The 12596-nt window shown below is 42.8% G+C and overlaps 1 protein-coding gene across 1 annotated transcript in view; it reads right to left on the bottom strand.

The window, feature by feature from the left end:
- SYNPR (synaptoporin) overlaps positions 1–7885 on the bottom strand; it is a 360670-nt gene extending 352785 nt beyond the window's left edge. Inside the window, exons 1-2 of the mRNA XM_077451936.1 lie at positions 7722–7885; positions 7544–7609 (exon numbers count right to left, since the gene is read on the bottom strand). Coding sequence (XP_077308062.1) covers positions 7544–7609; positions 7722–7739 — 84 coding nt within the window. The 5' untranslated portion in view covers positions 7740–7885. The remainder of the gene's footprint in view (positions 1–7543; positions 7610–7721) is intronic.
- Between the last annotated feature and the right edge of the window lie 4711 nt (positions 7886–12596).

Genomic DNA, 12596 nt, shown 5'->3' with positions numbered 1-12596 from the left:
AACCCAAACGCGGATTGTTTTTCAGAGGTGCAGCAAAATAACACATGCATAAACCTGAACTAACATGAATAGCCATCTTAAGGACTTTTTTCAAACTGTACGTACAACTGTTGTGTGCGATTACACCTCTACGGGTTAAATGTTATTCATTCACAAAAAAGTATGGTTCAGGGAAATACCTCATTATGGCCACTAGATGGAGCTGATAGTCATAGCAAATATGCATTTATTTGCTATTATCAGCTCCAACTAGTGTTTGTCATGGGTACAGCCCTGAGTGGCTGTATTTCATAGGTAGGTGGTTAGGGTTGGTAAAAATGTGGCTCAACCACCTCCTTTTACCACCCCAGATCACACGTATGAACAAGCCCTTACTGTCCATGCACTCCATAAAATAATAGCAGCCAGCTTAGCAGAGGTCAGAAGAGTATTGGGCATTCATTTGGCTATGGTGTCATAGGAGTAGCAACTTCTCAGGGATGTAAGTGGGTGAAATATTCCTTGTGTACAGAGGGCTCAGAATTATACATCTGCTACAAAACCCTAATAAAAACAGTAGAAAAGCATGAAAAGCCAAAAATATTATAGGGCACAACATCAATACATAACACTAATATAAAAATAACAATTAAAAGAAGAATACAATCTGCCTAATATTGCAATATATGTGATGTTTAATCCTTAATATAACAAAATATAAAGCCACTGTGTTCCTATACCCAGCTTGATCAAATGTTCTCAGGCTATCTCCTCTGCAGGTTGAATGACATTCATTCATTAAAAAAAGTGGTTCAAGAAAATACCTCATTATGGCCACTAGATGGAGCTGACAGTCATAGCAAATATGTATTCATTTCCTGTCACAAGCTCCATCTAGTGCCCGTTATGGGGTATTCTCCAGAAAAACTTTTTTTTTATGAATAAATAGCATTAAATCTGGAAAGGCTATGTACCGGTATATGTAAACCTCAGACATTAAATATGAATAAAGCATATCTCTCTATAGTGTGTACTATTAAGAGCACAAAGTGTAATTTCTGTCTGCTGTTATCAATAGGAATCACTTCTGACAAATTTTCCTGACACCAAGAGAAAAAAGGTGATAGGGGAGGGATCTATAGCTGATTTCTCTGTTCCTGTGTGAAGGGGGGGGGTCCCTTCCCTCCAATCAGCTCTCAGAGCTCTCCTCACTGAGCACCTTAGAGTGTAACCAGCTCTCCACCCACTTTTTCTGAACTCTCAGACAAGCTTTATAATTCAGACTGGATATAGAGAAGAGATGGTGGCAGATAGACAGGTACAACTTATGTAGGAGGATTTATTTCCTCTCTATCACCTGAGACCAGTCACGCACAGGACTGCGTGTGGTGTGAACTGGCCCAGAAGCACTTGAAGCCATTCGATCAGCCTGACAGCCAGAAAACTGGCCTTTTCTAAAGAAGATATTTTCATTTATAACAAGTTTCCTTTAAAACAATAAAAAAATGGCCTCCCATTTCACTCCACATCACAGAGATGGTTATATACACAAACTAATAAAAGCAAGCAATTGTAAACAATCACCTTGTAAAACAACCCATTCAGTTTAAAATTGAAATGAAAGGCAAAACTTTTTTGTATAGATATAAATAAATAAAAAATTAATTATAAATACCGTGTTTTCTCTTTTTTTATAAGTGATCACATACCCTGTTCTCAGCTGCATAAGAGCTGGGGGAGGAGAAACAGCAGCACACTGTGCTTCCCAGTGAATGGCTGTGCAGCAGGGGGGGGGTGTCAGGAAAAATCTGAACATAACTAGAGAACTGACCACGGTGTTCTCTCCTGCTTAGTGTGGTCAGTTTATAGTAGGAAAGCAGAGGGACTGGCCGGATCACCTGGGATTTCACACAAAGGAAGCAATACAAAGAGAACAGGAAACGTTCTCATACAACTGCATGGTACAGCAGTCACATATCAGGAATATGAAATGTTGGGGTAACAAACACTTTAAGCCCTTTTGCACATGCGGATCTGGTCTAGATGTGCTGGCAGCAATCAGAAGTAATTGCTCTCCCACAATGAGATTTCCCAGCATGCTGGAGAATCTTTATGCAGACAATTCTTTAATTTAAAAGAAAAAAAAAAAACTTACACCACTCGTATGCATCACCGTCCATTACCTATATCAGCAAATAGCGCACTACTTGTGATCATAGGTGTGCACAGCCTATTGGATTAGTGTGTGCACCCTAAACCTCAAACATACATGTATGTGTGTGATTATATATATATATGACCCCGGCACATTGGTCTCCCTGCCGGCACAGTGAAAGAGAAGAGCGTAGACACATCTCTTATGGTAGAGCCGGTAAGAGGGAGATCTTTCCCATGTTCCTGCTGCTACACAGAGCCATAACACTAATGCACATGGGGTGATTAGGGTGTGCCTGGGCACATCCGGCACACCCTGTGTGCATGCCTATGTCTGTGATGTTGATCTTACCACTAGTAATTGTTGGAAGTGATTGCTGTCACACAATGAGATTTTCCCAGCATGCTGGAAAATCTCTGGGCAGCCGATAGCCAATTGTTTTCTATTCAGCTGGGAATAAAAATGACACCACATATGTTCATTGCTATCCACATGACATACCGACAGTCTGATAAAAAGTGTGTGCAGCCTATTTGCATTAGGGTGTTCACCCCAAATCTCAGACACACATGGGTGTTTGTGTGTTTATATATATATATATATATATATATATATATATATATATATATATATATATATATATATATATAAATAAAATATATATACACAAAGGGGGTTATTTATGAAAGGCAAATCCACTTTGCACTGGAAATGCACTTAGAAGTGCAGTCGCTCTAAATCTAAGGAGTAGATCTGAAATGATGGGAAGCTCTGCTGATTTTATCATCCAATCATGTGCAAGCTAAAATGCTGTTTTTTATTTACCTTGCATGTCCCCCTCGGATCTACAGCGACTTTACTTACTTTATTTTCAAGTGCAGTTGCAGTGCAAAGTGGATTTTCCTTTAGTAAATAACCCCCAAAATATATACACACACACATTTTAAAATGTATTAAAACATGGTTAGTGTCAGTGTTTTTTATTTTTATTATTTTACTTTTAATAATTTTTTACAAATTTCTTTTTCTTCATTCTTTTTTGCAATATCTTTTTTATTTTTATTAATTTTTATAATTTTTTTTTTTTTTTTTTTTAGATTTGAAGCCCCCCCCCCCAGCTTCATCTGCACTGGACAGTACTGTGCTGAGCGGGTTCCTGATCATTCACAAACTGAAGTATAGTAATCACAGTTTACTGGGCTTCAGTTCTGGATGAACACAGTGAGCGATCAGTAGCAGCAGCAGCTTGCGGAAGAGGAAAGGAGGGAAGCCAGCAGAGCTGGGGGGGGGGGGGGGGGTCCAGCAAGGGGAATCTGTGCTGCATGGGCTGATTAGGGTGTGCTAATGTACATACGACACACCCTTTGCGCACGCCTATGCAGTCTGACATCCAGCACAACTCTGTCTACACCAGGCGCTCACCTGCTGATGTGTGCAGCTCCTTGGAGGTTTAGGGATGATATCAATACTACCAACATTGAGGGCCAGTTCACACCACATGCAGTCCAGTGTGTTTTTTTTCTGCATCAAAAACACATTGGAAAGTAGGTCGTATGGTTTTTAATGGCATAGTTCACACCAGTGCTTCCAGTTCCAGAAAAAAAAGTAGAACATGCTGCATTTTTCCTGGACTGGACTGTACTGGTACACTGTAAAATGCATCAAAAATGCATTGGAACGCACATGTTCTTATTTAAGGTTAAGAAAAAAAGGAGGAAAAAGGCATTGGACTGCATCAAAAACACGCATGCAGACACAATTCTCTGGAATGCATCCGAACTGCGTTTCTATGGTGTGAACTGACCCTTACAATATTTCCATTTATAATCTCACTTGTATATATAATTTGCACTTAGATGAGGCGCCCTCTGTTGCTTGCTCCCCATTGCCATCCTTTACCTATATCAGTAAATGTCACGCTATTTGTTTTATAGCTTACTGCCAGTAGTCATTAGAAGTGGCCAACCTAAGCGATAGCCAACCGTTTCCTTCCAGCGCAAAAAAGGGAACAAAACTTAGGCTGACCATAGATGGATCGAATTCCCCAGATCTACACAAGTGAAGTGGATAGAGGTATCCCCCCCTGCTGTGTTTATTGTATTCTGACAGCAGGGACTCCTCCGCTGTCAGAATACACTGATCAGCACTGAAGCTGCTGATCAAATAAAACATTTCCAACATCATATTCAACGAAAGTCGTCCGTCAGATTGTCTTCTGTCGAGCGGGAACGGCTATAGATGGATCAAAAATTAGTCCGGTCCCCACTGAACCAGTCAAATGTTGATCCATCTATAACCAGCATTACTCCACACATGTGTCCTCTGTTGCTTGCTCCCCATTACCATCCTTTATCTATATCAGCAATTAACACACAATGGGGGAGATTTACTAAAACTGGTGTACACAGAATCTGGTGCAGTTGTGCAGAGCAACCAATCAGCTTCCAGGTTTTATTGTCAAAACGTAATTGAACAAGCTGAAGCTAGAAGCTGATTGGCTACCATGCACAGCCGCACCATATTCTGTGTGCTCCAGTTTTAGTAAATCTCCCCCTATTTGTGATACAGATCTTCCCACCGGCAGTTTTAGATGATACATCTGCCTGTGTAGATTCAGCCCTGGTTCACAGGAATTCCAAAGGTGTGCGCAGCCTATTGCATTAGGGCGGGCGCCCTAAAGCTCAAACACACATGCGTGTGTGTGAGCGCACGCACGCATGTGTATACTGCCGGTGTCAGTAGAGCAGGGATTGGTGTTAGTAGAGCAGTGGACGGTGTTAGTCGTTTTTATTTTTTTTCCAATTTTATTATTTTATTAAAAATTTTTTTACAATTTTATTATTTTATTTAATTTTTTTTACAATTTTATTATTTTATTTTTATTTTTTTTACAATTGTTTTTAGGAGCCCTCTTAGGTGGCTTTGGTGAAAAAACAAGGGTCTAACTAGGGGGAATCTGCGCAATACTGGGTTATTAGGTGACCCTGTGCGCATGCCTATAACGAATTCTATGCGGATCAGATGCGTTTCGAAAAGCATAAATTCACATTTTTCATATAAAAGAAAGCATTGTTTCCATTGAAGGCTGTTCACATATATGCAAGGCCAATTTCATCCAGTTCAATAATAAATAAATAATGCGAGTTTAGTGCGAATTTCAGCTCCATAGACTTCTATGGGACCGGATAGAAATCGCAGTCCTTTGTTCACATCACTGCGAATAGTTTTATTTTTTGCCTAGATTTTATAGAAAATAAAATTGCAGATGTGACCACTACGCTCAAAAAATCACACTTAAGCCTCATACACACAATCAAATTTTTTGGTGTTAGACTTGACTATGAACTTGTCTTGCATACAGACGGTACGCAATTGTCGGCCAACAAACACGAACGTAGTGATGTACTACATGGCTTTTCAGCTCTTTAGCTCCACCCTCTGGGCACCTTCTGCTAATGTTGTGTTTGGTGAGCATTAATTTCGAGCATGCGTGTTTGAACTTTGGACTTTTGTCTGACAGACACAATCACAAAATTTAAAAGCCTACCATCCAACATTTGTTCTTGGAAAATCTGACAACAATTGTCCGATGGAACGTACAAACGGTCGGATTTTAGGCCAACAGTCTGTCAACACACAATTCCCCTCAGAAAATCTGATCGTGTGTACGAGGCTTAAGTTCGCATGGAAACCGCACATGCTAAGCAGAATTCACATTGAGATCTAGTCGCACCCAATTTGCACCGTATTGGTGTGAACCGGGGCTAATTGGTTTAACAAAAATAATCAAATTCGAGACTGTGTGATTTTTCCATATCATACTCTACTTTGCTATACATTGCACATGTGTATGTCAGAAGTAGGAGAACCTCACTCAACGACTAGCTGATCATTTTCTATTACCTGACCGTAATCTGCTGCCAACAGCCTTCAAAGAGGTTCTGCAGCATCTGCACTCTTCACAACACAGCCTCTTGCTCTGTTAGCATTCTCTATACCCCCCAACGACACCTGTCTGTGCTGCTGAAGCTCAGCTGGGATGACGTCATGTGAATGTATATAGTGAACCGCTGAGCATCTCTCGGATTCTTTATATGTTCTCCTAACCTATTTCCAGCAGAAAGTGCCTGCTTGGCTAGAGATAAAAGTAGCTGACGCTATCTATGTGTACCATACCATACGTGACGGATCAGGGGGGCTTTGATGTTCAACAAAAGCTACTGAGAAGTGGGCACACATGCTAACAAACAGGGGCTCATAGTAAGATGTACACAACACAACCTATATACCTCCACCATGGATGGTCAACACCAGTGGGGCTCATAGTAAGATATATACCACACAACCTATATACTTCCACCATGGATGGTCAACACCGGTGGGGCTCATAGTAAGATGTGCACAACACAACCTATATACCTCCACCATGGATGGTCAACACTGGTGGGGCTCATAGTAAGATGTACACCACACAACCTATATACCTCCACCATGGATGGTCAACACTGGTGGGGCTCATAGTAAGATGTACACCACACAACCTATATACCTCCACCATGGATGGTCAACACTGGTGGGGCTCATAGTAAGATGTACACCACACAACCTATATACCTCCACCATGGATGGCCAACACTGGTGGAGCACATAGTAAGATTTACACAACACAACCTATATACCTCCACCATGGATGGTCAACACCGGTGGGGCTCATAGTAAGATGTACACAACACAACCTATATACCTCCACCATGGATGGTCAACACTGGTGGGGCTCATAGTAAGATGTACACCACACAACCTATATACCTCCACCATGGATGGCCAACACTGGTGGAGCACATAGTAAGATTTACACAACACAACCTATATACCTCCACCATGGATGGTCAACACCGGTGGGGCTCATAGTAAGATGTACACAACACAACCTATATACCTCCACCATGGATGGTCAACACTGGTGGGGCTCATAGTAAGATGTACATAACACAGCCTATATACCTCCACCATGGATGGTCAACACTGGTGGGGCTCATAGTAAGATGTACATAACACAGCCTATATACCTCCACCAGGGATGGTCAACACTGGTGGGGCTCATAGTAAGATGTACACAACACAGCCTATATACCTCCACCACGGATGGTCAACACTGGTGGGGCTCATAGTAAGATGTACACAACACAACCCCTATATACCTCCACCATGGATGGTCAACAGGATGGTCCATCATGGTCTATAGCCTAGATGGATGTAAGATGTCACCATCTACAGCACCTTCTTCAACGGAGAGGAACACTATTCAATGATGACAGCAGGAGCTACCAAATATCACCCCAGGCGTTCAACGGGCTGCAAATGTAAAAAAATAAAGGAGGGGGGGGGGGGGTCTAACCGGTAACTCACCCATTCCAAGGTCCGAAGGAAAGCCAGGGGTTCTTTAATTATCCGAAAAGAGCCAGATGCTACAAGCTAGGGGAAAAAAGGGGACAAAAACAGACACCATTTGTTGACATCTTAACACACATTATAGGTTCCAAAAAAAAAGACACAACAGATTTAAAAGGAAGGAAGGGACCCTTACCTGATCGAAGATGTCCATCCTCGCCAAACTCCCGGCAAATAAGTTTAAATGTTCCTAATACAAAGGCACCCACTCAGTTGCTTCAACAATACACTCAATGAAAGGCTGCGCTGATAGTACACTTTTATTCCAACACAGCCAGCAAGACAGCCAGAGCGAACGGAGAAAGTCCAACATCCCTCTGGGTCCTAGAGGAAGCGGTGTCAGGCGCAGAGCTTACGGGAGCTGCATGTCGCCCCGGCTCAGCGTTCCTGAAAAAAGAAGAGATACTTGGCTGGGCCACAAATAATTGATTAGTTGAAAGGCGCTCACTGGCTAAGTGAAGCCTCGGGAACGCCGGTCGACGCTCTGTTTCAATTATGTGGAGAGCATTGTTCACACGATTGTGTTTGCGTCACGCCAAAATGTACCCGGCATGTAGCATTTTGTTGGCTCTACTGCTCCCCAAACACCTCCATTCATGTCAATGTAAACGTGCTGCGAACGTGCCACAAAACACCTCTATGGCTTTTTTGACAGTGCGTTTGAGATGCGTTTAGAAAGCCAGCACAGAGGAAGCGCCTGGAAAGCGTCATTTAGCACTAGAGTGAAAAACAAAGCAATAATAAATAGAGATGCGGCCGAAACATATCGGCTGAAAATGGTGTTGGCAGAAAAAGGTAGCGATAATGGTGACGAAAACGCATGCAATTTTGCAGAGATTTTACAGAGATGTTACCGCAATTTGACCAAGATTTTATTTTATTGTGCCCATTATCATGGACACATTAATGGGCGTCCACAATATCTAACATTTCAAAACGAGCAGAACTGCACCCTCGTTTAGGTGCCATTGAAAATGAACGGCACCTAAACAAGCACGGTGTGCAAATTATTGGGCATCCGCAATATCTAAAATTTCAAAGCATATCTAAAGTTTGTAGAAACCCAGCACAGTCCATTTAACATGGTTTCCTACGGTACGTGTTCACATCTATGCATTTTGCAAGAGGAAAAAAAAAAAACTGTGAAATGCAAAATGCATGAAAACTGCATGCAAAAACGCATTTAAAAAAACGAGGGTTTAAAAACGTAAAACGCACTGCAAAACGTGCCTGAAAAATGCATCAAGTGCAGCCACATAGATGTGAACCTAGACTTAGGCTGGGTTCACACCTATGTTTGTATATCCCAAGTGCATTTTGCGTTTTTCAATACACGTATTTGATCCTGTGAAGTCTTTGGAACCAAAAACCAGAAAAAAGTCCCTGGTCCTTAAAATGCACAGATGTGAACTACATCCATGTTAAATGGACTGTAATGTGTTTCTGCAAAAATGAAAACGCACTAAAAAATGCATAGGTGTGAACCAGGCCTTAAAGGGTGTTTGTTGGTGCAGCAGTTCAGTTAGGCTGGATTCACATATATGCAGTTTTAGTGCTTTTTGCATTTTGCAGATTTGCACTACAGTCCATTTAACATGGTTTCCTATGGAACACAATCTGTAGGGCAAATATGCAAAATACAAAAAGCACAAAAAATGCATGGGTGTGAATCCAGCCTTAAGCCTCATACACACGATCTAATTTTTTGCAGACAAGACGTCAGACTTTTGTCCGAAGCGCGTTGGCCAGGAACTTGTCTTGCATACAAACGGCATACAACTGTTGGCCAACAAACACAAACATAGTGATGTACTATGCGGCTTTTCATCTCATTAGCGCCACCCTTTGGGCACCTTCTGCTAATGTTGTGTTTGGTGAGCATTGATTCTGAGCATGCATGTTTGTACTTTGGACTTTAGTCTGACGGACTTGTGTACACACAATCGGAAAACCCTACAACACACATTTGTCCGCGGAAAATTTATAAGCTTCCCATTCAACAATTGTCCGATGGAGAGTACAAATTACTGGATTTTAGGCCAACAGTCTGTCAACACAATTCCTGCCGGAAAATCTGATCACGTGTACGAGGCTTAAGGCTCGGTTCACACTATGAAACGCATGTGAATCGCACAGGAACGGTACTGCATTCCTGTTCAATTCACATGCACTTTAGTGCGGTGTGATTTGAGCTCATTCATCTTGAATGGGCTCAAATTGCCCCGCATCGCGCACGCAGCCGCACTGGAACCACACTGCAGATCGCATGTTATAAATCGATCATGCGATCCGGTGCCAGCAAAGGCACTGCGTTTGGGGTGTTGTATAGATTGCACTAACACCCACGTCAGATCGCAAGGATGGTATGATCTGATTGTGGTGCAGTAATTGCGCACGGATCTCTGAGTTTTCCACACCACGTTGGTGTGAACCTAGCCTAAGCTTAGGACTCGTTTACACTTGCAATTTGGGGGTCGTTAACACCCAGCAGTTGAGTTGCATTTTTACCACCCCTAAACTGCTCCCGTTTTTACTGCAGAGACAACAGCCAGGGGTGGAAACATGCTGCAGCGGCGGAGCTTCGCTTGGTTATCGGGGTAGAAATGATACCCCACGTCGTGCTTGGCGAGTGGTTCCGGTGTGGTTGTCTGGTATTTAGGTGGTTAACACAGGCATTGAGGTGACAATGCCTCCTTAGCGCTTGTCAAATGCCTACCTTCAGGTCGCTCTTCAGAGAGCAAAGCAGCTGTGAATGAGCCCCTAAAGAGTGTTTGTTAGTGCAGCAATGTACTAAGGCCTCATTTAGATGCACTTTGAAATTTTAGATATCATAGACGTCCATTAATGCCCCTATCATGTTAAGATATGTTATTGATGTGTTTTGCACGTGTTTCTGACATGTTTGCGTTGCGTTCAATAAAACATTCCAGACGCCTCCACTGTGTTGGTGTTTGATTGCATGTATCATTTCAGTTATAACACTTTATAAATGCATCTCAAATTCACTGTAAATGCCAAAGGGGTGTTTGTGACATGTTTGTGGAACATTTGTAGTGTTTTTACATGATCAGTGTAGATCAGATGTCCCCAACTTTCCTTTTTCCTGCCCGACCATAAATACTCACCCCACTCCTTCTCATTACCTAAATCAACGAAACCAGGCCATAGCAGCCTTTTTATTAACAAACACTTATTTAAATAACATTTAGACCTGTTGGTCTATGATGGCAACCCCAAAATTCCAAAACATGTTCCACTGCTACACTGCGGGACCTCCAGCCGTGTCATGACCTCCAGCCGTGACACACCAGCTCAGAGACAACCTCACTACCTGCAGTGCAACCATTACCCTATTCCAGCTAAACCATGTTAACTGGAATCCACCAGAGGGGCACATACCACTGATGAGTCCCCCACACTTCCATCTCGTAAGTAATTTCTTAAACCGTCACAGACTAAACTACCGCTACCACTCGTAAGGGTGATACCATACCCTTAAGGGGCCCTCCACACCCTTACGTTGAATCCCATCCTGAAACCCCAGGGACCACATATCTATCCCCACCGCTGATAGATGGGCACTATCCCCCCTTAGATACAGCCTGGTATCCGACTCGTCCGAGCCACCATGTCAGACCACAAGACCAGCATATCGGGGAAGGCCTTACGGAGCCGCAGGAAATCTATCTTGATATCCATGATAAGCTCCCTTCTGGAATGAATCCCCAGATCGTTACCTCCAACATGGAGCACTACAATGTCAGGTGACCTGTCAAGGCACGCAAAACGATGCCCCTCCAGCACCACCCTGTTCCACATCATCCCTGGCACGCCTAGCCAGCGAATACACGCCTCCCTCCTTGAAATACCTAGCTGCCTGCCATCCGACTTAACATCAGCTCACCTAGCCCCCCAAAATAAGTATGAGTGGCCCAAAATCCAGATGAGGCGTATCTGCACTCCATCTAAATGAAAAGAAACGAGAACCACAGGATAGCACCAAGACCACCATGACTGACTCACCCACATGCAAGAACCACAGTGACCTATCCTTTATCGGCCACCCCCAAGAATGTAGGTAGGAAATCTCCTTGAGTCCCACCTACCAATCCTCCTCACAGCCACCTCGTACAGCCCACATGAGCAGCCTCTGTAGCCTCCCTGATACGGAAGGAGTGCAAGGCACACCGTTTTTCTTCCAAATCCGCCGCCCAATGACTTTTCCTGTAACAGAAAGGGCCGCACCACACCCGGACGCACATCCAAGAATTACCTTACAACCCCCACCGGACACACCATGGAACCTGCCATTTGAAATGGTTGTACCCATGCGCCCTTGCCCACCTGGTCTGTCTTTGACCTGTGTAGCAATACCTGCACCCTGATCCAGAACGCCCCAAAAATGCCAAAGAAAAAGCCCCTTAACCACTTGCAGACTGGACCATTTTGCTGGTCAAAGACCAGACCACTTTTTGCGATTCGGCACTGCGTCGCTTTAACTGACAATTGCGCGGTCGTGCTCCCAAACAAAATTGACGTCCTTTTTTTCCCACAAATAGAGCTTTCTTTTGGTGGTATTTGATCACCCCTGCGGTTTTTATTTTTTGCGCTATAACCAAAAATAGAGCGACAATTTTGAAAAAAACTCATTATTTTTTACTTTTTGTTATAATAAATATCCCCCAAAAAATACGTATTCTTCTACATATTTTTGGTAAAAAAAAAATCGCAATAAGCGATTATTGATTGGTTTGCGCAAAAGTTATAGCGTTTACAAAATAGGGGTAGTTTTATAGCATTTTTATTAATAATTTTTTATTATTTTTTTTTACTAGTAATGGCGGCGATCAGCGATTTTTATTGTGACTGCGACATTGTGGGGGACCCATCGGACATTTTTGGGACCATTGTCATTTATACAGTAATCACTGCTATATAAATGCAGTGATTCCTGTGTAAATGACACTGGCAGTGAAAGGGTTAACCAGTGGGTGGCAGTGTAGGGGTTAAG

This window comes from Lithobates pipiens, unplaced genomic scaffold (assembly GCF_037356315.1).
Source record: "Lithobates pipiens isolate NorthernLeopardFrog02 unplaced genomic scaffold, aLitPip1_a1.2 Scaffold_23, whole genome shotgun sequence".
Classification (NCBI taxonomy): Eukaryota; Metazoa; Chordata; class Amphibia; order Anura; family Ranidae; genus Lithobates; species Lithobates pipiens.
The sequence above is the reverse complement of the archived record's forward strand: the minus strand, read 5'-3'. Positions and strand labels throughout refer to the sequence as shown.